Consider the following 24,087-nt stretch of genomic DNA (forward strand, 5'->3'; position numbering starts at 1 on the left):
AAGGCTAAATTCATCCAAAATAATAAACAAGTGGCATTTAAATTTTTTTTGGAGATATTACACTTTTTCATATGCTAGTGTACCATCAACAGATTTATTTATGATTAAAACTAAGGCAGAATTTACTCGATCACATAATCCTTATCAAAATCGTATTTTTCGGCCTTTGAAGAAGATGAACCTAAGCTAAAGTTATCCAGAACGTCTGTAATTTTTGAGATTTTCTTCTCATTGCGAACATTCTGCTTTTTCTTCAGCTTTTGCAGTTGCTTGATGCCCTTGTTTAGGGATTGGTTTTCTGAAATTGAAATAAGATGTAAATAATGGAAAAGCCATAGCCAGTTATCTTTGTATACCTTCCAACAGTGAACTAGGATCGACCTTCTCTTTTTCTTCATCCAGTTTTCTTTTACGACCCTTTGCCGGTTTCTCTTTTTCATTTATGACCACACTTGCAGCCAGTTTAGGTGCAGGATCCTCTTCCTCCCGCGGCTGTCTTATCTCTAGTGGACCTGTGGACGTTATTTCCATAATGTCATCAGTTTTCTCAGCGCAATGAGCAAGGATCTCCGTCTCCATGGACTCGAAGTTCTCCACGTCGAACTCGCGGGCCTCGGAGTGAACTATAGAGGCACTGATGTGAACACTTTGAGCTTCCTGAACTTCCGGAGGCTGTGTGCAGTATTTGATTTTTCCTGTGTTCCAATCGTTCAGTACGCTTCGTGCAGCGGCCACAACATCTGGTACTCCCTTTTTCAGGAATTTACCTGAGGTTAAAATAAAATTGAAGAATTAAGCTACTTCTAGCGGAAGTCAAAACATGTGCATACCCATTCTGGCTGCTTTTTTGGCAAAGAATTCCTCGAATGTGTCGTAGCTTGTAATGTCATACATGGCACAGAAGTAATCCTTGCTGGCGCGCTTCAAAACGCTTTCTGCAATGGTGAAGGGATCTTTCACGTCGCCCACTCTCTGTGCATTTTTCAGCACCGCATGTGAGTTCTCTCCTCCACTGGTGAACACGATGCCGGGACAGTCAATCAATTTTATTTTCGAATCCAGCTCCACTTCTTGCATTGCCCTGGAAAAAAGATACCAAATTATTTTCGGGTGACTCACTAGATGCTATTAACAACACGAGGCAGAAAAAACTAAACGTACTTGGTAACTCCCGGAGTGCTTCCCACCATGCAAGATCTGCCGCGTGTCAACGAGTTGATGATGGAGCTCTTGCCAACATTGGGGATGCCTACGACGCCCACTCGAATTGAGGTCTTGATGCCCTTGTTGCGGCAGTAGTTGCCAAGCATGGACATGAGCAATTCGGCGCCAATGCAAACGGATCCCTGCATGGCCTTCTCCGACTTCATCTCGCGGAGCTTGCGGCGTCCAAGCCGGTTAGCCTGATCCTGTGTGGAGGCCTTGAAGGCTGTGACGGGTCCACTGCGACGGAAGTACTTGATCCAGTTGTTAAGGTTCTCCCGAGGCACAAGATCGGCTTTGTTAAGCACCAGCACCAGACGCTTGTTGCCCGGAGCACCGCGCACGGCACGCTCCACCTCGTTGCAGCGGGTTCCCAGTGGGTCACGGGCATCAACGACTTCCAGGACAACGTCGGCATTTTCAATAACCTTACGGAACTCCTTAAAGTACTGTTTTAAGGACTGCTCCTTGGTAACGGCGTTTTTGTATTTCTTTTCATCCGCATCTTTTTCGTCGTTTTCGTGCATTAAGCCGTGAACAGTGCTACGCATGTCCGCATCCTCGACCATGGACTCCAATGACTTAAACTTGTTCTGTTCGCGCTCCGCTTTGAAGGCTTCGCGGCGGGCCAGCCGCTCGGCCTCCTGACGCTGCTTGGCCTCCTCCACCTCCTTGAGGATGTCCTCCTTGAAGGGGCAGATGTTTGGGATCTGGATGAGCTTCTGTTTCTTGCTGCCCTTCTTCGGGTTCTTTTTGGCAGCACGACGTTCCTTTTTGTTATGATCGCGCACTTTCTTTTCGATCTTGTGCTTGAGGCGGCCGGTCAACCTCTTTGACTTTTTAGCTGCGGAGTAGCCGTGTATAAGTAATTTAACTTACGTAGAAATATTAATTATATACTCACTCTTCAACCTTTTCAGAGCCATTTTAAACGAGCAGTACCAGAATCAAAACCGACTTAAAACAGAAACACGTGAAATACTCTTCTTCTTCCTGTTCTTTGCCAATCACAACGATGCGGACCACTTGTTGTGCCGTATTAGCCAACACTGCCAGAGTTGCCGGACTTGCACTGTGATGTAATTTGGTTTTGTACACCGTCCGCGTATTAAATTAAAATGTCACTTAAAAATGTAATTTTAAGTGCCTTTAGAAGCATTTCCCGGCCAGTTGGGCCCATTCAGGCTTCAAGGATACACACGGGCGTTTGCTGGCGAAAGGCGGAGGACCGCAAAGAAATGCTGGCATCTCTGCCGGCCAAAGACGAAGGAACAGTGGGTGAAAAGACCGTGGACATAGACACACTTATCAACCGGTAAGAAACACATTATAATTTATATTAACTACTAATATATTCAATTTATCTGCACAGCAAAGCTAAGTTCTTTCCGGATGCCAGCACCGCCACTCAATTATTCAATGGAATTCCCTTTAACGAGCTTCCCATCTGCAACATTCGTGTGTCCCCCAACAACACAATTATTTCAGTTACGGATCACAAAGGTTCGGCCACTAGAAGTTGTTTTCTTTCGTATTTACTAATATAAATCATATCTCTAGGTGTCCTTCGGCTGATTCGATCCTGTGGTATTGAAGGATTTAAAAACACTCGCAAGGGAACCAACATTGCTGCTCAAGCTACTGCTGTGACCATTAGTGGGGTAAGTTAATTATTGAATTAAGATTATAAAAATATGCACCATATTTGAAATTGTATTACAGAAAGCCATGGAATTGGGCTGGAAGACAGTGCGAGTAAAGGTCCGTGGTCTTGGCCCTGGAAGAATGGTATGTACAAAGTTTTTCGTTTTAAACCAACATAATTAAAACGTAAATATTCCTTTAGTCGGCTATCAAAGGACTGCAAATGGGTGGATTGAACATTGTTTCCATTACGGACAACACACATGTCTCATTTAATCCCCCAAGACCCCGCAAACAGAGGAGTCTTTAATCTAGAACTTGTTAAGACTTTTGCTTATAAAAAAAATACAAGTAGAGTCGTTAAAATACAAAACAATGAACTTTAAATATGAACAAACGACATTGTCACGGTGAGTGCGATTTAATGGATCCAAACTGATTTGTGACTGTCTTTTAGTCACAAGACCTAACCGTGAATTATTGACCGTCTGTTTTTATATATATATTTTTTTTTGGGGAATAATTATCGGCTTAACCCTCCAAACCAGCCCAATGTTTAGACAACTGTAAATTCATTTTAAAAAGTTTTTATTTTACTTATATTTACTTTTTTGCTTAAAAACTACTTTGGATGCGCATTATTCCTTTGATAAACCTACTTTAAAAAAAAGTACAATATGCAAGTTATCAGTAATGTTGCCTACGAAATACATAAAATACGATTCTTTCCTCCACTAATCAACTTTTAACCCTAATCAATCTTTAAAAAGTGGGCAGACGAGCGCCAGTTAATGTTATGGATGCCATAAAAACTGCTTGACTACATATCACCTAGCGAACACACTAGCAATATTTCAATGGAATGCTGCTTTCTCAACATGGAATTCTAGGGGATGCGAACAGACTTTGTACAATGAATGATGTTTTTGGTTGCGGCTAAGCGAAAGGCTCGGATTCGTATTGTCATGTGGCTGCAGTGAGTTTTCGTAGACGACCTTCGATGTGGCTGTGAATGACTTTCGCTGCCGTGCTCAGTATACACGCTTTTCGCGCTCTGTCGAATTTATGTAGGTTCTTCAATTGGCTTTCCTCCGACGTCGAGAAGCCAATCGGTGGAGTTCTTCGAAATTTTGCTTGCATTCTGGACCAGGGACAGTTCGGATTGCCCAGCTCCTCCGAGTTGATGGCTGGAATTTGAAAACTATGCCGCTCTGGTGGAATTTCGGGCTTCACATCTATTTCGGAGTCACAATTGTTGCACCCGCTCATTCCGAATGACGTGTGAAACTGCATATTGGGTGAGCTTCCAGAAAAGGGTGGACTTCCCCCACTGCCACAGGGGTTTTGAGATGAGTTTCCGTGTCTGTCCCCTTCATTATTTCCATCCGATTGCGGAGTTTCGCTGTCTTCGTAGTCCATGAACGTGGTGGAACACGCTGGCTGATAAATAACCGCCGATGCGTGACCAGATCTTCCAGATTTCAGTGGCGTTCCCTTCGTCCAGGTGTTTGTTCGTGGATCGTAGACCTCAACAATGGAAAGGAAATTGTTGCCATCAAAGCCTCCAATTGCATAAAGTTTTCCGTCCAGCGGCGTTAGCGAGAGAGCACTGCGTGCAATTTGGATGGGCGCCACCATATCCCAGGTATCGTTCTCGGTATCGTAACGCTCCACGGTGGCCAGTTGCCGGGTTCCATCGAAGCCGCCAACCACGTAGATGTACTGGTTAATTGCAGCCACACCTGATTGTAATTTAATCACAATGTAGTTCGAGTGGCGATAAGAGTACACTTCAATCATGCTTACCCGCTCCACTTCGACCGGTTTGCAGGGGCGGGAGGAAGCTCCATTCATTGTTCTCCGGATGGTAGCACTCCACGCTGCCCAATCGCTCAAGTCCGTCGAAACCTCCAATGGCATAAAGCAGGCGATTGACCACCACCACTCCCACGCCCAAACGCTTGGCATGCATAGGCTGCACGATTGTCCAGCGATCGAGATCGGGATCATAACTGCAAGGGATTGCAATAAATGTTATTAATTAAGTATAAGATAAAAGAACAATAACAGGGTTTATTCCATCTTGTTCAATTTCAAACTCTATTGTCCCCTTTCCAAATTCACTTATAAATACTTACTATTCCACTGTGTTGTGGTATTCCGTGCCTGCCGAACCACCCACGGCGTACATGAGCTCATCCATAACAGCCACGCCTACTCGATGTCGCGGCACGGACATCGGAGCGCAAGGACGCCACGTCTCGGTGACGGCACTATATCGATCCACCCAATCCGAGTCGTACGAGGAGCCAATGTTGTTGTTTCTGCCTCCCACCGCGTAGAACTTTCCCTTGAGGAAAGCGGCACCCAAGCCGGATCTTGGAATGCGCAGGTTTGGCAGTGTTGTCCACGTCTTGTCGTCCACATTGTACGCCTCCAGAATGTCCAGTGAGTGCCGGAAGAAACCGCCGGCCACGAATATCATGCGAGTGGTGTTGGGCGTTCGCTCCTTCACACCCGGGCACTTGTGCAGCGTTAAGTCCTTGAAGATCTTGGCCAAATACTCCCGACAGGCGGGAACCTTTCGCAGAACGTCGCAGTTTTTCATCTGCTCCTTGAGGAAGTTCGGGGTGAGGAATTGACAGCGCACGGCGCCCAGGATGTGCTCCATTTTGCAGTGCCGATTGTCCTCATCGTATTTAACCCATTTAAGCACAGCGTTGTAGACTTCTCGCTCCTCCTGCACATTCAATTCGTCCCTGCGGATCAGGGCAATCAACTGGTAAGCCGAAAGTTGAAGGAACTCCTCTTCTTGGCACACCTAGGAAAACAAAACAGTTGTAGTTCTGTTGAGTGAACAAAGGGGAGACCTCACTCACCTGAGTGAAATTCCGCTCGATGAAAACATTGGCCTTCTTTTGCAGCTCCACGCAGCCGTGTTGCTCGGCAAAGTTGGCGATGCCGATGGCATTCGTGGGGTCCAATTGGCGCTCGAGGAAGGCACAGCAGGCGTCGATTACGTTTGGCACTTGGAACATGGTGGCCGCGGGCAGGAGTTGGCACACCGTCACCTCAGTCACTCGAATTTGGCCGGTGTACATGAAGTACAGGATGCGGGACATGGCCGTTGGACAGACCTGAAATAGCGAAACGGACGAACTGTTCATCCATTAAACCAACCAATTGAGGGCCGCGCTTGAACACAACTTACCCCCTGGAGTTGGACGCGCGACATCTCCGACTCCTTCAGTCCGCCCGTGAACATGGCCTTGAAATAGGGCGATGCGGCTGACAGAACCACTTTGTGGGCGGGAAAGAGCTCCTTCTTCACCTCGAGCACCACGTCCGTGAGCATGCCGTGCGACCGCATCATGAACATCATCTTTAGCGCCTCCTTGGCGTAGTTGGACATGCAGAAGGTCATGTCGTCGTCCGTTGCATCGTGATCGTCCAAGGTCGAGTGCACCGACCCGAACCGACCGCCGCATGCCGACGAGATGGAACAACTTTCCGACGTGTTGTTCATCTCAGCCTCTGGAGAGTAGGAAACAAATTATTCAAATTTTTGCCAAAGGAATTAAATATTTATATATGTAAACGTTTTTAGTTGCAGTCTCAAGCTATCAATACTTTTCCATTTCCTTTAGTAACTGGCACACACTTACAGCAAAGCCCTATAACCCTTGTACCGAATCCATCGCAAATAGATCGGCAATCAGCCTGGGCTATATATTCTATTATGTTATCTAATCTGCTATGATTTGCAAAATAAAGCAAGATGGCACTTTAAAGAAATCCTCCAAGTGTGAAATGACGTACAATTTTATGCATATCTCAGATAGCTGAACGTTAAGATACGACGAGCTCTTAATACGTTCTAGAAATTAGAGAGATATAATACTTTGTTGGTAAATACTTTTACCTCTCAAATATTTTGGAACATTTTTAGATTAATGATTTATTGTTTCTCAAAAAGAAAACTATCAAGATAAGATAAACTTATTTTTCAACAATTTATTTACAGTTTCGAGCGTGTACTGTAAAGGTTAAGAAAGCCAACCGGATTGTGCACTGTCACCAGAAACCAGTTTCTTCGCCGGTAATATCTAAAACGACATTCAAGTGTCTCGAAATATTTAAAACGACACACGCGCGGTTTGGGCAATGCACCTGAAATTGCTGAAATATCACTCCATTAATTAAACATTTCACGTCCGACTTCGAGTGACTTCACTGTAGGGCAATCTAAAAACGTTTCAAACATTTTCGCCAATCATTGTGGGCTGTTTTAGAGTGTGGAACCCGCCAGAGAACTCGATTCGCAATGTGCGCCGTCATGATCAGGGTTTTTTTTCCCCCAAAAGCCCGAGTAACGAAATTATCTGGCAAACTCACTGTGAACTGAACTATAGACCCCTCGTAAAATCCAAAATGGAATAAAAAACGAACCTTCTTGGAGGCGGGCGTACAACTTGTGGGCGGTGGGGATGTCGGTAATGTGACTTTCATACTGCATGGGGGTTTGCATTTGGGCTTGCATTTGCGTTTGCATTTTTTGGCACTATTTGGGATCGTTGAGGAGATCTTTAATAGTTTCACACTTCACAGGATGTGGTTGTATAATTTGGGGAAGTGTTAATTTTAGAGGAAGACTTAATTTTGTGGGGAGAGTTTATTTCTTTTAAAGCACAACACACTCCACTTGAGATAAGTTCGATTCGCGGAACAAAGACTCTTTGAAAATGAAAGCGAACGAACGATCGATCAGCTGCTGCTCCGCAAATCCGCTCCGGCGATCATGCGTGCGCCGTGGAGAGAGCCCGTCAACTGACTGCTGCTGATTCGGAGCTCCACAGACCGACCGACCCATCGCGTTGGGGAATCGAAAGGCCCAGAGACCCCTAGAGAACTTATCTCTCGGATGGCGGGGAGCGTTACAAAGAGCGCTATCATGCTTACATGTGACTCGGGTGTTTTTGGCACCCTTGCTTACAGGTGCAGGTGGATATTTCTTTTCGGGGCGATAAAAGTATGCCATGAATGAACGCTCGGCATACGAGCGTTTTCTGGATCGTAACGATGATGTTCAGAAATTGGTACCTTTGCTAAGCAATTGGCCATCATGACTTTTGGTTTCGGGTGAGAAATGCCTAACCTGCTTAGCAGGTTTCTGTTTTCTTATGTCCTATGTCTTACTTCTTGTGTACCCACCCAATCAATTTGTAGGGTAGATGTGCTTCTACACAACATTTTTGAAAAAGTTTATGCGCATCATTTCAGAATTAGGAATTTTTTGATAGCCTAAAACTGATCAAAGTCCGAAAATGATGAACGGTCCGAAAAATCGGAATGAAAAGTGAAACATAATACATGTATGTATGTATGTATGTTAATAGAAATTTTAATAATAACCTATCACTGTTACAAAGCAATTAAATAAAGGCAATTTATTTCGAGATACCAAGTCATATCGGTGGGGTATCGCACAGGATTTCCCACAGATTAAAAAACGTTACCTACTTTTGCAATTTATGAAGTTTTTATCTGGATGACACTAAACATTTCCGATTGAGTTGAAAAACTGGATTCCTAATATGTATAATGCGTTATACCACCAAAAGGTTATTTTTGTATGTAAACAAACAAGTATGTATAAATGCGTTGGTTCGTAGATATATTTTATCGGAATTTCCTAACCTGAAGATCAGCGTAAAAAGGGGCTTCCCTCGAAAGTACCACATTTGTAATTCTTTGGAAGTCCAGCTGCGTTAGTAACTGATTCTTCTTGTCGATTATGCGGTTTTAAAAATTTCCGCGTAAAGTGACGCTGTGGTTGTTGGTAAATGAATGATAAAGGCAAAAACTGGGCGAAATAGTGCCGAATCATGGTGAGGAGGCAAAACCTTATACACGTTCACATCATTATATTCACACGTTCAAACGGATTTGTGTAGGTGAAAACAAATAGCGTAATCAGCACGATTGTCAGGTGTGTGTGTGTCAAGGTACCGTTGAACTTTGCTTCCACATAAACAAATATTACTCACTTACATTCCACTCCCCGCCCCCCTTCCACTTACGCACTACTGCTGTACATACAATTTACATTCACACAGGCACTCTCACTCACTCCCACTGCCATGTGCCAAACAGCTGATGGAGGCCATGGAAATGGAACTCTCAAGAAGGCCATCACTTGTGATTAAGAAGGGGCACTTTGTTGTAAGAGATTACTGCAATGCGCGGTAAACATTTACACAGCGCCACAAGAGATTTCAAGATCTCGGTTCGCTTTCGCGGAGACTGTATATAACCACGTATTATGTACGGGAAAGTGAACCCTAAATTCCTCCCTTTGTTTCATTGAAGTTTTAACACGAAGTTAAATGCACTTTCACAGGTAATAAAAACGCTTGCAACCACTTGAAAAAACTATAGTATTTGATTTGGAATATTGTGATCGTCTTTTTTATGATTTATTTACTGTTACTCACAACTTATTTATTTATTTTGCCACTTGCCACTCCGATTTTTTTCTCCTCTCCTCTTTGAGGTAAACAGACGAGTGTTGGAAAGCGTGTGAGTGTTTACATGTGTTACTTCAGAGGTTGCCGGATGGTCAAAAAATTATCAATATTTTTGTTTACTACTGGTGGAAAGGGTGGCAAAAAGAGGCTAGGGAAATAATAAACCCGAAATTATTACGAAAAAGTTATATAAATAGATACATCTAGTGATACACCTAATAAATAATATTTGTTCGCCGACAGCTGTTTTCGTAAACATTGGCTAATCTTTGCCTAGCTGGTCACACTGCTGCCCTTTGATTTCTGGAGGACTTAAATAAAACCGTGCAATACAATTGTCCAAAGGTTACTAAAAAGATGAAGCCGGCTTTAAAAACTGTCAACGCCACAGGAAAACACACTGCTTCAGTGATATTCTTTCACGGATCCGGCGACACCGGCCCCAATGTTCTGGAATGGGTGCGCTTCCTGCTCGGTCGCAATCTGGAGTACCCCCATATAAAGATCCTCTATCCTACGGCTCCCCTGCAAAAGTATACTCCACTGGGTGGAGATCTTTCCAATGTCTGGTTCGACCGCAAGTCCGTGAACATTGCCGCACCGGAGAGCAAGAAGAGTATGTCGCGGTGCTACGAAGAAATCAACCAGCTGATCGACGAGGAGGTGGCCAGCGGGATACCGCTGAACAGGATCATCGTGGGCGGATTCTCCATGGGCGGGGCCGTGGCCTTGCATACTGGTTACCATTTGCGGCCCAGTTTGGCGGGCGTTTTTGCTCACTCGTCCTTCCTTAATCGAGGCTCTGTTGTCTACGAATCATTGGCGAATAGTAAAGCGGATTCCCTTCCCGAGCTGCGAATATTCCACGGAGAGCGTGATACGCTCGTGCCGCTAGACTGGGGCCAGGAAACATTTGAAGCCCTGAAAAAACTGGGCGTCAAGGGGACATTCCACCCACTGAGAAACACCCTGCACGAACTGAAAACCGCATCCATCAAGGATCTTGAGCAATGGATTCAGGAAAAGCTGCCGCCGCTGGAAATCCAAGTCCCAAATAAACTATAACAGGTAAGCCTTTGCAGTGACTTGGATAAGCAAATAGGTATATCACTTATTTATCCTTATATTTCAGTGTTTGGCATGAAACCCGTGCAACTCGGAGCAGCGCAGAGGCAAGTCTTTCCCTTATTTACGTTCTTATACTGCCCCTCTCCGCCGTAATGAAAGCACAATTCCTCACTGGCAGAAATGTTTCGAGCAGCAAAAATACCTTGAGATTTTTGAAAGATAAGCTCTCGAAACCATAGGATAACCAGAAATAAACCTCACCTATTTTCGGTATGGGACAGTCTATTCGAACGGCTGCTACGTGGCAATTGGGTTCACAGCTGTGGTTCAGGTACCGCCCAATGTTTCCACGTTTCGCAGGATCCACAATAGTCACCTGTTGCTTTACTTCGCTGGCGTACTCGTTCAGAACTAAAACATAGTTCATATGGCCGAGTTTTTCGTTGATTTCCACTCGCCTTTTGGCCTCGGTTGTTGTCAAAAGTTCTCCCGCGGTTCACAGATGTAGGCACCGCTGGGAATGCTTATCGTAGTCCGCAATCCTTTGGATTTGTATACAGGAGAGTCGATTATTTCCAAATTTTTTCTGGGGCCAAACTGCACAAGGCGATTGGAGCAACAGTTTTTACTGCATTTGCATAAATCACTGCACTCAATGACTGGATTTGACGATTTTCGAAGAAGTAGTTCCCTGCCATCCGTTGTGTACTCATATTGACCTCCATGAGGACAGGACACGCTGTCGCAGGATGTTTCGCATTCACATTGGTTTAGAAGAACGGAATTGTAATCGTTGGCCAGTTTTTCAAAATCTAAGCTCCCATCGCTGGGCATCAACACCGATTCCAAAATGTACTCGAGATCATCAATGTGCTCGTAGTCGTCATTGAAAGTTCTTTCAGATCCTTCCATTTCAAGAATGTTTATGTTTATTTTGTAAGGAACATAGTTGGAATCAGTATTCTGAATAAGTATGATTTTAAAGCGTTTTTACGTTTCTCCCTTTTTAACAAAACTGCAGTCGGTCACACTTTAAATTTAAAAATGTTTGTTAAATAAAAAAGTCTTTTACTAAAAAAGGATTCAAAACTGTTTGTTTAAATGTCATGTCCTTTTATTTTACACTTAACCGTTTTGTTTTCGGCGTTGCCAGACCGTCTTAACTTTCTTTCGTGATGAGCTCCCATTTCCCCTGCATGGTGAGTTTTCACCGCTCCATCATGTAAAACATTTCCCTCCCCCATCGTGTTGGGTTTCCGTTTCGGAGCGATGAAGGGGCTGATTTGGATCCAATCGAAGTTGTCGAACGATTGGCAGCACTTCTGTACTTTATGGGAGCCTGGTAGAAGTTCATCGAGTCGATGGCTTCAAAATGGTTCTAAATATATCGATTTTATTGAGATTGGCACGTTGGGCGGAGGGATATTTTACGGATAGGAGGACTATGGCATCTGCACATTAAAAGGTAAAGAGATTTGTTTAGACGCCAATGCCCAATTGTTTAGGGCACTGGCCCTTGAAAAAGGTTTATTTTAGACAACATTTAACAATTTAAAAAATCTTTATTATTCAAAGAATTTTTTAATCACTTCTTTGAGGTCTTATCAGAACTAAATTTAATGTTTAATTGAATGAGTTATCTTATAAAACCGGAAATTGTTTAGGCAGAGAACGTCATAAATTGTAATTGCGGAAGCTGTAAAAAAGCTTAAAAGAGTTTATACGCAGCACGCAGTCAATCCTCGAGTTGTTTGGAATGTTTGGTTGACCATGTAATAAGTACAAGAAGTAGTAGTTAATAGTATTAAATATTAGTTAATAGTTATACCCAAATCGTCCATGCTCTTGGTTCATATTAAATTTTAAGGGGTATCAGGGGGAAGTCACAACAGAATGTGACAAATCGGAGGGAGACTAATGCAAAAATAAGTAGCTGCCGAATTAAATCCCCATTTGGACAGATACATATAAAAAATATGTATTTTATTTAATGCGAACCTCTGTGAATATATAAATACTTCTGTTAAAGATAGCCCAATTTCTTCTTATTTAAAATGTGTTTAATTTTTATTTTAAAACATCTTTATTTTTATATAAGTTTTTCCGTACTTAAACAGCATAAATACTTTATAGTAAAATTGTTATGCGAAGAAACTTTCTGTTTGATGGAGATTCACAATAATATTTAGAGGGTTTTGTAATATTTATTTGTACTGCTACTCAAAAATGTTAACAATCCTCCTCAAAAAGGCTCCGGCGGTGTATGTTTGTGTAAATTGGTGGCAATTAATCTGGTTCGATGGAATTATGCAAAGCTTGGAACAGTTATTGATGCGAACGTATCTAAAAGAAAAGTCTTTATTAACTTCAAAGGGAAAACATGTGCATTTGCTACTTACCAAGGTTAGTTTTATAATTTGAGCTTATCCTTGATTGTGTCAAATCCTGACTTTACGCTATCGATTCCTTGATTTGCGAACTTAGTCACATCGTCCTCCTTCTCGTAGTAGTAAATGAAGTAGACAGCCAAGCCGACCACAATGATGACTACCAAAAATGCGCTTATGATTGAAATAAGCACACTCAGAGCGCAGTTGAAGCAACTGAAAAGATAAAGTTTCAAGGATTAAATATTTTGTATGAAACAAATGGTTTTCCAAATAAATTAGTTAATCTTGCTAATGAGTCCAATCTAAAATATGTAAACATTTCTCAAAATTTTTTTCAATGAGGTCACTACTTCATTAGAGACCAACAACCATGTGTATTTTTTATGTATGCTGAAGTACTTAAAGTGTCCATATGTTTTTTTTACTAAAGTATTTAAAACATTTTTTACTTCACTACCAGCAAACTAGTTTCATTAGCCTTGATAGTTATGGGGAAAACTCTACTTCGGACAGCTCATAGAATGATGCAATGCTTCCGAATTAATTACGCATGAAGAGTGGCGTCTAATAAAAATGCACCCCAAACAAGAGTCGTAGATAAAATTTCCACCCCAGTAGCGAGTTACCACTACGTTTTGATGGCCAAGAGCTGGCATTCCTACGGAAATGCGAAACCGGCGACAAGCTGCCGGTTGTTGGCCAAAACGATTGGAGGACGGGGTGATTCCTGGGGGTAGATATGGTTTGTATTGAAGGAATAATTCCGTCGCGCCTCAGCGGAGCCAGGACTTTCTGGAGCCAGATGGTACATAAGGAAACTAATGCGAAGCACAGTGCTTCTCGATGTGACCACATTTCCGTTTGTATCTGATAGATACGCAAGCATGGGCTTTTTCAATTGTGGTCACTGTGCACGAATACGAGTGTATATACATATGTACATATGTATACATATCTATGCAAACATATAGTCGAGTGCCTTAGGGAAGCGTGAGCTGGAATAATAATAAGTAGTCTTCTGTGGATACCATGTTGCATGTCATGTACGTATATATTTTTTTCGCAGAAAATATGCGTATGATAGCATAGACAATTAAGTAATTCATTCTGGGAGCGTTTGTTTGCGATGTGTTTAGCCATCGAAAGTGGAAATACTTTCAGGTAGAACGGATCTGAGTACAGACTCTCGTGCGGTTTGTTTACCTGCTCTCATTGTTTTCATTCGTGCAATGGAAACCTGTATGAGGGCAAACCAATACTGATACCTTTCGATATGTATAAGAGTTGCAAGCGAGAATTCGCAGGGCGATTTCCAGTTTTTCTCTAAAATTACGCTTCCGCTTCAAAATTACATTGTTCTCTTCGTGCGATTTTCGGTGTATATAAATAGTAAAAGTAATATATATGTATCAGCACACAGCTCTCTTTTGTATAATGATCTTGTTATAGGAGTCATACATTTTTCTATGTAAATAGTAGCAACCTCGAGTTATCAGGTGGTTGCACACTTTCTTATCTTTTTGCCGTCTTACTCACTGTCTCGGTCTATTAATAATGTCCGTACCAACCGATTCATAAACTTTACTTGTAGATGGTTCTGTACACTTGAACTCCTCCCTTTTCTTACAACTTACAAGATGCCAGAGTTTTACGATGCTAATCTAATTAAAGAACTTACCAGCAGGCTACGTTTCCGGCGAGACACTTGCACATGTTGTTTTATTTTTTTCTTCGAAAGCTCTCCGAATTAAATATATTCTTCTCCTGCAATTAAGTAAATATTTTTAATTTAAGGCTTCCTGAAAAAGCCAAACAACTCACAGAGAACCACGACAATAGAATGTCGACGATGAGTTTATTCAGCGTCCCAATCGGTTCGAAAACTTCTCTGTCAAACAGGTTCGACGTCGCACAGTGGTATAATGCCGAAAATATTGTAACAAATATACATAATGTTTTGCTGCACTATTTGGTGAAATTTGTTTTCAGGAGATTTTATAAAATCTAGCTAAAGATTTTTTGTGATATTTTAAATAATGTCGATATAAATACATATGCTTAATAACAAAACATAAGTTAAAAAATGATTTCTGGTTTGAGGTTGTGCCCGTACCTAAAACTCTTATAAAAACTCGGTTCGTTGTTCCTCTTAGGAGTTTGAGCCAGTATAAGAGTCTTGTGAACTTGGGAAAGGTTCAAACCCATAAAGTTCTTTGGAGTTCTGGCTTCGTAAATAAGTACTTGATATCTAAAGCGTGAGTGCTGTACGCACTTCCCTCGACATTTGAGCTCTTATACAAACATTTAACTAGTCGGGGTGATAAGTTGACGGCGGCGTGAATAATAACACAGCATTAAATTTAATACCCTAGATATATGTTTGGTAACCTGAAACTGAGTAGTGCGTATAAAAAGCAGCACAACATGAAAGCTGATATACCCTTGCAGTTTAATTTAATTATTTACCTATATAAAATCTCTCTCAAAAGGAGAATCTTAGAAGTAGCAACCTATTTTTGGATTCTGCTCGCCTGGTACTTCAAAATCAGGCTTGGTTGAACATGTTGGGTTTGGCCGCAAGATTTTAACGAGAAAAGTTTTTACTCATAAATTAAAAATAACAGATTTCAGTCGGTTTTTTGGCTGTGTAAATTTTCCATAAAAAATGTGTAGCATACTTTTGAGAACAATATGGAAATTCGCCTGGTACTTCAAAATGCGTTTGGCCCAAAAATTGTGGGCACCCGCTGTACAAATAAATAAAAAGGAAAATGTGTGATTAAGTTGATTTATTCAAATAAGCTTATATTTAAGTATTTACAATAACTCGCTTTAGATTTATTAGATTATATTTGCAAGTGTTTTCAATATGGCAGGCATCTGTTTGTTCGACTGCATAATATACATTAGCTTATGTACATACACATTTGCACAAGTTTCGGGTAGGAAAGCACTTGGTAATGACTTGTGGGATATCCATAACTACAAATGTATGTATGTACAAAGATCCATTAAACATAATCCGTATAAATACTCCTAACAAATTTGGTCATACGTAGTCCAGTTAATTATGCATATAGGATAGAGTTGAATACGTTGGCGACATGGCATGGCATATTTATATCCTCCAAAAAAATCGAAGAATTGTCTTATCCTTTGGAGGAAAGCCCCTCTGCAACGATCCATGCCACATTTCTAGGTATAACGTTAAATATAAAACTTTGAACTACATCTGTCGGCTTATGGGTAAAATGAAGGCTGCTAACCGATCCGGATCCTAACGTACTTTCTTCGGTGCACGGAAACGAGTTGAACGAACTTATCAAGATCATGATCAACATCAAACTCAACCGTAGACTACGAATGGGCTAACAAGCTGGCTTTTGGTGTATATTATACAGTATTGCAGATAGTGTTGGTTCGATGATTCGCAGGTAGGGAGCCTTTGAGGCTATCACATATGATTGTTCCTATTTCTCTTAGGGTTTTGGAGTGGCTTGGAGTCATCGGTCCTACGAGTACTGCGGCGACTCGCCGCCCGAGTTGATCTTCTTCACCCGGCTGACATCGTCGTAGGCGATCGAGAAGACGCTCTTCTTCTCGGCAATGGGATTGCGGCGTCCCAAGCTGTTCAGCAGTGAGTTCATGGCAATCCCCGAATCGTGGTCGTCCTCCAGGGTTGAGGCATTCAGCTGCTTCTGCGTGGGATTCGCCGCCCCGCGATTCTCCACGTTGATCTTCGAGTTGGACACCTTGACCTCGTTTTCCCGGATGGGCGATGGCTTGGGTCGTTGGTCCTTGCTGGACTTGGAATCCTTTCCGGCGGCAGCTGCATGTGGCGGAGTTTCGGGGTACATGTAGTGCGGCAGTTTGGTGGGTGCAGCTGGCACCTCCAAGGCGTTCTCCCTTTCGAATCGGTGCTCCGAGTGCTGGAGGAGTGGGTGGTTCGTGTCAGTCTCGATTTTTGGTTTGTGCTGCTTGTTCAGCGCTCGATCCTCCTTCAGCATCCGGCTTCCCTTCGGCGGGGATTTCCGGGGAGCAGGTTCCGGCTTGTACTTGCCATTACCACCCTCCTCATCATCCTCCGCCTCCTTGGGATGCACAGTGATCCTGGTCTTCGAAACGCGCTTCTCCGCAGCTCCCACCTTCTTCTTGATCGATGGCTGGGACTTGGACGACTCCGTGGAGGTTCGTCCACTCACGGAGGACTTCTTCTTGTTGTAGTACCACTCCATGTACTTGGGCACATTGCGTTCCTCCGGCTCGAGGGCTGCCAACTCCGTTTCGCTCTGGTAACTGCGATCGGTTAGGGACCGCTTTGAACCTACGATTTCCGTGGAGGAGGTCATCAGCTTCTTTCCGTTCTCCGTCACCGTGGACTCGTACTTCGAGATGGACACCCGGTTGTGCGGTGGTTCCGAGGAGGTTTGCTTCCTGGTGCTCCGTTTGGAACTATCTCGCCTGGATAATCGCGGCATGGCTTCCGGTTGAGAGTCCGTGGGAGAAGTTTTCCTCGCTGGCCTTTTGTGATCTACCGATTGCTCCGGCTCTGCATAAATCTTCTCCTCCCTGCGGTATCTGTGGTTCTCCTGGCTGCGAATGGGGTAGTTGGTCCTGATTACGATCTCATCCCCATCCGAATCGATGGAGTACTCCGTGTCGTCCTCATCGAAGTCGGCATCCGAGTGCTTGTAGTACTTATCCACCTGCACCTTGCGAATGCTATGAGATTCTGGACTGGCTAGTTCGTCCATGGAATCGGTGATTTCGATTATCATCTCCCGATCTCTACTTCCCGATTCGGATCTGCGGCGATTGCCCGTTTGACTCTCCCCATTTCGGGAATGATCCTTGCGGCTCTCGTCACTTAATTGCTTTCGTAGGATGCTCGTTTTGGTTTCCCTAAGCGGTTTCTTCGGCGGCACTCGCTTCTTCCGCTCCTGCACTTCCTCCTCCTCCTTGATGGGCGTCCTTATCTTCCGCTTCACCTCCTCCACCATCACAATTCTCTTACGTGGTTGCCTCGGACGTTTTTTCGTCCTGCGTCGCTTGATCCAGTAAACTCCTTCCGGACTATTTGGCGGATTGAAGCGGACGTACTCGTAACCATCCTCGGACATGGACTCATCATTCTCACTGCGGGCTCTTCGGCGGGAGGGTTTTCCGTGGAGAATCTCTGGATCTAGGGCGGAATCCAATCCCTCTGTTTGTGTCCCAGCATCGCAATCCGTCTGAGTTCCAATGGCCATCGACTGACCAGGAAGACTCTGCGTTTCCAGGGCAACTTCGTGCTGGGTGTACGCGTTCTCCAGCTTCTCCTTCTCCATGAGGATCTGCCTGAGGAGAGCGTTCTGCTGCTTGAGCGAGTTCTCCAGTTCGTGGGTGAGTGACTGATTGGACACCGCCGGCTGCATCTGCTGCTCCAAGGATACCCCTTCAGCTGCCTGCACGGGTTGTGTGTGTATGACCTTCACCTCCGGCTCTAATTGCGAGTAAACTATGCTATTTGGTCCCGATTTTCCCAATGGGAAGGTATCGCCCTTCAGTGTTGATCCCTGTTGCACCTCGTTCGGCATGGATTGGATGTACGTGGCCCCAGGAACTATCTGGTAGTGCTCCCTGATGATCTGCTTGCCATCCGGCTGCTCTTCGATGAACCTCCTCATCAGGATCTCCTTACCGGAATTATCCACCATTAGGAGCTGAGGATGGGAGAGATTACCCGCAGGTTTTAGGGGAACATTCACGTAGATATTGTCGTCGTCCAGATTCAAGCCATCCCTGGTCTTATCCCTGGTCATCAGTTGCAGGATCTCCACATTTCCATCCTTGATAAACAGCTCCCTTTTGCTTTTGAGACTGTTGTGAGCCGTGTTGAAGTCGATGTCGCTGCCTCGATCAATCTCGTGCCTCCGCATGGAATCATCGTCGATGTGCCGCACCTCCGAATCGTATTGCTTCCTTCGTCCGTACTCCTGCCGGTTTACCCGGGTCCTGGTTATGTGCTCCCTATCATCCACGTCCCGGTTCTCAATCACATCCTCCATGTAAACGTCACGGTCGTTGATCAGATTAGTCCTAGAGTTGTGGAAATTCAGATGAAGATCGTCTTTGGCTGTGCGGTTATTCCTGCAAATCGGATATATATAAGTTAAATATATATAGTATATTAATCTGGTTACTGATCCTACTTGATGCGAACACGTCGCTGCTGCTCCTCGGCGGACTGGATGTGACGCCTCTCGCCGATGTCCTGGCTCCTGCCTACGTCTTCGTCAAGCTGCTCACGTCCATCGTGGAACTCCCAGCGGGTGGGCTTCGTTCGGGTATCTGGAGGTTTCTCCGCCGACCAGGCGTCGCGTCTTCCCATCCACTCGGCGACCTGAAAATCGTTTTCGGTATTCAATTTTACTACAATTTACTGACATTTATTAGCCCTAAAAAGCATAAAAGATTTTTATGATGCAAAGGAAGCCAAGACTCAAGAGTACTTTTCACAAAAAAATTGTTTCTGGAAAAGGTTTCCTAAAAACAATTTGAATATCTATTATTTTTTTTATTATTTTGTGTTGCATAACAATTTTTTAATAACAATTGCTTTGTGAAATTTACTAGAGCACTTTTCACAAAAAAATTGTTTCTGGAAAAGGATTCCTAAAAACAACTTGAATATTTATTATTTTGTGTTGCTTAACAATTTTTAATAACAATTGCTTTGTGAAATTTACCATCAGTTAGTTTGAATATGTTAGTTATACTTCCACATCCATTTTTTTTGTTTTGTGCAAAGTGAAAAATTTCGTAGTCGATAAGGAAATCAAAAATGAAAAACTTAAAATTGAGAGCATTTGCTAAATTTGGAATTTGGTAAGTGCGTTTGCATTACGTTTACTACTACAATTGAATTCGAAAAATTTCAAAATCTACCTGAACAGATTTTGTTTGTTTTCCATTTGCCATTTCCCTATGCACTAGATGCACATCGTCTTCAGTTCTACTGATATTAACTATTCTTTTGCTACAAGAGAAAAATAAAAGATTATACATGGATAGATTGTTTGTGATGTTGGTTGATACGTAAATGTTCCCGAAAGTGTTAAGATACTTGTTAGCCAGTCATTCGATCAAAGGAACTCCCAGCTGGAATTGGTGCTTAGTGGTTGGTTAGATTGGGTAATGTCCGTTGGACTCATTTAATTAACTTAGACCGGCTTTTACAAAATGCAATTGCGTTTATAGCGTCAACATTTATTGGTCATCGTAAATATTTGACCACTTTACACATGGTAGGCAAATGCCTGCCAGGATTAGTTTTACAGTTCGGCTAACCCATGACCAATTTGGCATTCGAAAGTTGGCTTTTAATGAATATTATTGCAACTATTAAACCGAATGCTGCTTTTTATATGTGCACTTGCAACGAGTTTTATGCACTCCAAATGTGCAGTGTTTACAATTACATAATTTTCATTTTAACTTTTATCACCCAGAGCCTAAGTGATAGAGTCAACAGGTGAGAAATTTACAATGGGGTGCCTCAGCAATTTTGACACTGCATTTTCAGATTAGAAAGTAATCTTTGGAAAATCTTGGTGGGTAATTTAATTAAATGGAAAATATTGTATAATTTGATTAGATATTTTATGGTTCAGGTGAGCTTTATTAACATAAATAGTATGAGATATTTTCCAAAGATTAAATCAACCCACTCAAGTGCGGAACCCACTAAAGTAAACCCAATCGAAGTAAAGTATTTATTTTTCTTGGTACTTACGTGGCTGCTCCGTAAAGTGGACACCAGGAGCAGATGCAGCAAAGCAGCAGAATCAAGATGGTGAGTGCAACCAGGGTGGCCAAAAGGATGAGCAGCCAGAAGAGCACCTTGTTCTCGGCCTTGTACTGAGTCTGCAAGGGGGTAAGGGTCTATTTAAGGCATAAAGCAACCCCGTCCACCAGGATTCACTTACATCTGTTCCCGAGGAGTCCTGCGGCATGACGGCATACGAGTTGTTGTACTGGGAGAACCGCCTCTGGATCTCCGATATGTCCACCACCGATGAGCTGTCGTAAATCACAGTGGCCGTCACGGCACTTCGCTCCTTAATTGCCGGATTTCCCGTGGACACTTCCGTGCCTGTCAGCTCATCGGGTCGCAAAGGTCGAATGTTGTGGATGTAGACCTTGCCACCCGAGATGGTCGAAAGGGTTTCCTCGGTCTTCGCTCTGTCGGGATTGTGACCCGGTACCAAGAAGGTCATGGTTCGCTTTCTGCTCTCCGGCGGATAAATTCGAATTGTGGTGGTGGAGAAGCGAACTGGAACCCCCAAATCATAGGCTCTGGCTGTCAGGATGAAGATATCCGTGTCCTCGTTATCCAAACCCGCTTGTCGCCTTCTTCTCGTCTTGGCATTCTTCTTGGAACGCAGGTGGATCTTCTCCTTGACCGTCAGCTCACCGGTGACTTTGTCCAAAACGAACTGATTGTCGTAGTTGCCATTTATGATCTCGTAGCGCACTTCGTTATTTGGAGCAGTGGCGTCCTTGTCCTCCGCGTGGATCACTGCGGTGGTGGTGAAGCCCATCAGATCGGGTGTGAGTATAAATTCGTAGAGATCCTTGTCGAAGATGGGCGTTTCATCGTTCACATCGATCAATTTGATGATTAGGGGAACCTGCACTCGATTTCCTTCGCCATCCATATCTCGAGCTTCCACGTAGAGATGATACTCCGGCATGACTTCCCGATCGAAACCGTGTTTGTTGGTCGAGACCGTAATGAGTCCCGTTTCCGCATCGAGATTCAAGGAGGTATTAAGATAACCCAGAATGGCCGTGTAACGCACTTTGCCACCCAAACCGGAATCAGGATCTGTGGCTAACACCTGAACCACTTTGGTACCCGCTGTCATGTTTTCAGGGAGTTCCACGGAATAAGCGGGTTGTTCGAAAACCGGTGCATTGTCATTCACATCGTTGATGTAAACAGTGACATTTACAAGCGCCGAGAGATTGGTGGCTGGTCCGAGTTCCTGGGCGAGGATTTGGAACTCCACCGACTGTCGCTGCTCAAAGTCCAGCAAGGAATTGTCCCTCACGCGGATGAGGAACCCGGCACTCCGCTCCGCCACATTGGGAGTGATCTCGAAGGTGCCGTTGTTGTTGAGCAGCGTCAGCGAGAAGACTCCATTCTTGCCCGTATCATCGTCGTAGACCCGCGGCACGTAGGGATCAACGAACGTCAGTGCGGTGCCTTGTGGGGCGTTCTCGTCCACCCTCGAGACGTAGCTGCGGGGAAACCAAGCGGGAGGAGAACCATCCGGAGATTAGAGAGGTGCAGCGGGTGAAGGGGGAAGGGAGAGGGGGAGAGATCGAAGGAGAGCCGGGGGGAAAGTCGTGAGCCAGAGATTAGCATGGCCAAGGAACTTCGTGAACGCTGTACTCTGTTGTTAAGGCGTGCGACAACCCACCTCTACAGTCCTCAAAAAAGTTGCCCAGCACTTCTGTCAAACCTCTCGGAAATCAATTCCAACATTTTGTTTCTACAGTTCAAGATATTCTTATGAGCTAAGAAAACCTCAAACCTCAATCTCTAGGTCAAGAAAATCATACATTTTTTTACATACATGTGAGCATTAAGCATCATTAACAATTTTTAAGAAATTTTTTCTGCAATTAAAATAATGAAAACTGCTTTCAATAAATCATCTGTTTGAAACTTTACTAATTTTTTTGTGGGAATGAGAATTTATATGTTCTTGCAGTCCTTAAAAATATATTTTATGAATGGCAATCTTCAAAGTGGTTCTAAAAGGTTTATATTTGCAATAAAGGCTGAAATAATCACCACAAAATATGGACAGTTTAATTGGCTATTTTCATGATACTAAACTAAGATTTATTGCGCGGCATTTAAAGACATTCTATATTTGCTTTTCTTTAAAAATCTAAGTTAACCTTTGAAATCTAAGAAATCCCTTCTCGACCCGACACTTTAACGACTGTTTCCCGAGTTATGGATTATTTTATTGACGAAAAGCTCCCTTTTTTGCTGACTGCAGCTGGACTTCCAGTTGGCAGTTTCCAGTTTGTCGGGAATTCGAGAATTCGGCTAGAACGACGGACTGCGAGTTCAAAGTTAGTGCGCATAAATGGAGGCTGCAGTCGCTGATTTCAGCAGAAGAGTTTATAGTCCTCGTCTTCGACTTGGTCGTCTTGGCCGTCTTGGTCGTCTCGGCCGTCTTGGTCTTCTAAGTCGTCGCCTTGTCGCCGTCATCGTGGATTCTTGGCCTATGCCAAGAATTTTAGGACTTTATGCTAATGGACGCGGCTAAAATTTGTTGTTTGTGTTGGTCGCAGCTCGGGTGTCTTTTTTTGTTTTTTCGGATAGGCAACATCACTCCTACTTCGCCAAATTGCAGTTCGAGGGACCCATAGTGGTTAGGCAGGTTTGCCCTTGCCCCTCGCTCTTAACTCTTTTTCCTCATTTTTGGTTTTTTTTTGGTTTTTATACCTTTTTTTGTACCCCCCGGCTGTTGCGATGGGAACCTGCTGGTTCTTCTGGTGGTAGAGGCACTGAGGTACTGGCACTGGTACTTACTGATCGTTCTCGAAGTACGGCGGCGAATTGGTGCGATCGGGCAGAAAGAACGCCAATTGGACCGTGGAGGCCAGTGCGGGCGGCTCGTCACGACCCACCTTAACCTCTTCCGCAATTACGGTGAGCAGCACCGGATCCCCCACATGCGTGATGAAGGCGATGTCCTCGAGGGGTCGCATCAGGAAGATCTCCCCTGAAATCCAAAGAACGCAGGGAAAAATCGATTCAGTAAGCAGCTTTTGGGGTGGCTCCTTGATTGATTATTAATTATATTTCAAAATGTATGTAAGAAGTTTATAAGGTAAACAGTTCAGGAACCCATTCATTTTAGCAACATATGTATATCTTTCATTATAGTTTCAAGCTCTTGATACTTGTATATTTATAAATTAATAAAACAATAAATAAATCAATCATTTAATTTTATATTTCCACATGCTGATTACTTTTGAATACTGGCAATATGTATTTATTTCAAATTCAATATATTGTATTCCTAAGAACCTTTGTAGATTAGTTAAGAAATTAAATAAAATATAGCTAGAAATGTTGAAAAATCTGATGCTTAATCCCCTTGCTCTTGCAACCAAATAAAGGCATGTCTTTTTCATATTTCCAAGCGGCAATAGTAACTTTATCTCAACCATCACTCACATCC

General features: G+C 43.4%; 7 protein-coding genes across 14 annotated transcripts in view; 2 read left to right on the plus strand and 5 right to left on the minus strand.

Moving 5' to 3' along the window:
- Positions 1-36: 36 nt before the first annotated feature.
- On the minus strand, positions 37-2,212 carry LOC108096807 (guanine nucleotide-binding protein-like 3 homolog). The gene is made up of 5 exons (XM_017198698.1): positions 2,108-2,212; positions 1,162-2,047; positions 831-1,081; positions 357-767; positions 37-298 (listed from the first exon to the last, which is right to left on the minus strand). The coding sequence occupies exons 1-5, from the start codon at positions 2,127-2,129 to the stop codon at positions 123-125; spliced, it is 1,746 nt and encodes a 581-aa protein (XP_017054187.1). The 5' UTR covers positions 2,130-2,212; the 3' UTR covers positions 37-122.
- A 39-nt stretch (positions 2,213-2,251) lies between these two features.
- LOC108096835 (30S ribosomal protein S11) lies at positions 2,252-3,234 on the plus strand. The gene is made up of 5 exons (XM_017198744.2): positions 2,252-2,518; positions 2,576-2,706; positions 2,764-2,864; positions 2,926-2,991; positions 3,050-3,234. Exons 1-5 carry the CDS (start codon positions 2,322-2,324, stop codon positions 3,155-3,157), a joined length of 603 nt encoding a protein of 200 aa, XP_017054233.1. The 5' UTR covers positions 2,252-2,321; the 3' UTR covers positions 3,158-3,234.
- A 184-nt stretch (positions 3,235-3,418) lies between these two features.
- LOC108096788 (kelch-like ECH-associated protein 1B) lies at positions 3,419-9,421 on the minus strand. 3 transcript variants are annotated; one of them, XM_017198676.2, is made up of 6 exons: positions 9,342-9,421; positions 6,059-6,381; positions 5,727-5,984; positions 4,986-5,668; positions 4,654-4,859; positions 3,419-4,589 (listed from the first exon to the last, which is right to left on the minus strand). In XM_017198676.2, exons 2-6 carry the CDS (start codon positions 6,371-6,373, stop codon positions 3,811-3,813), a joined length of 2,241 nt encoding a protein of 746 aa, XP_017054165.1. In that variant the 5' UTR covers positions 6,374-6,381; positions 9,342-9,421; the 3' UTR covers positions 3,419-3,810. The 3 variants fall into 3 exon arrangements, with proteins under 3 accessions (XP_017054165.1, XP_017054158.1, XP_017054174.1); XM_017198669.2 differs by lacking the exon at positions 9,342-9,421 and adding an exon at positions 7,297-7,689; XM_017198685.2 differs by lacking the exon at positions 9,342-9,421 and having other exon boundaries at positions 5,727-6,006; positions 6,059-6,161.
- A 92-nt stretch (positions 9,422-9,513) lies between these two features.
- On the plus strand, positions 9,514-10,622 carry LOC108096826 (lysophospholipase-like protein 1). The gene is made up of 2 exons (XM_017198732.2): positions 9,514-10,442; positions 10,507-10,622. The coding sequence occupies exon 1, from the start codon at positions 9,732-9,734 to the stop codon at positions 10,437-10,439; it is 708 nt and encodes a 235-aa protein (XP_017054221.1). The 5' UTR covers positions 9,514-9,731; the 3' UTR covers positions 10,440-10,442; positions 10,507-10,622.
- Positions 10,496-11,415, minus strand: LOC108096843 (probable histone-lysine N-methyltransferase set-23). Its single transcript, XM_017198757.1, is given in 3 exon segments — positions 10,496-10,644; positions 10,704-10,937; positions 10,940-11,415. Coding segments are annotated over 3 exon segments (798 nt in total). The 5' UTR covers positions 11,355-11,415.
- A 1,091-nt stretch (positions 11,416-12,506) lies between these two features.
- Positions 12,507-14,642, minus strand: LOC108096238 (protein midgut expression 1). Its single transcript, XM_017197660.1, has 3 exons — positions 14,511-14,642; positions 12,842-13,045; positions 12,507-12,785 (listed from the first exon to the last, which is right to left on the minus strand). The coding sequence occupies exons 1-2, from the start codon at positions 14,543-14,545 to the stop codon at positions 12,853-12,855; spliced, it is 228 nt and encodes a 75-aa protein (XP_017053149.1). The 5' UTR covers positions 14,546-14,642; the 3' UTR covers positions 12,507-12,785; positions 12,842-12,852.
- Positions 14,643-15,606: 964 nt separating this feature from the next.
- The window catches only part of LOC108097431 (cadherin-86C), a 28,353-nt gene continuing 19,872 nt past the window's right edge, over positions 15,607-24,087 (minus strand). For 2 of the 6 annotated variants that reach the window (XM_017199711.2, XM_017199704.2), the window contains exons 7-12: positions 23,430-23,622; positions 20,800-22,117; positions 20,607-20,755; positions 19,760-19,850; positions 19,024-19,214; positions 15,607-18,961 (exon numbers count right to left, since the gene is read on the minus strand). In XM_017199711.2, coding sequence (XP_017055200.1) covers positions 16,345-18,961; positions 19,024-19,214; positions 19,760-19,850; positions 20,607-20,755; positions 20,800-22,117; positions 23,430-23,622 — 4,559 coding nt within the window. In that variant the 3' untranslated portion in view covers positions 15,607-16,344. Of the gene's footprint in view, positions 18,962-19,022; positions 19,215-19,759; positions 19,851-20,606; positions 20,756-20,799; positions 22,118-23,429; positions 23,623-24,087 lie in introns of those variants that run through there. The other 4 variants (XM_017199719.2, XR_001771780.2, XM_043208953.1 and 1 more) reach the window with 4 other exon arrangements.

Source organism: Drosophila ficusphila, unplaced genomic scaffold (assembly GCF_018152265.1).
Source record: "Drosophila ficusphila isolate 14025-0441.05 unplaced genomic scaffold, ASM1815226v1 contig_791, whole genome shotgun sequence".
Taxonomy (NCBI): Eukaryota; Metazoa; Arthropoda; class Insecta; order Diptera; family Drosophilidae; genus Drosophila; species Drosophila ficusphila.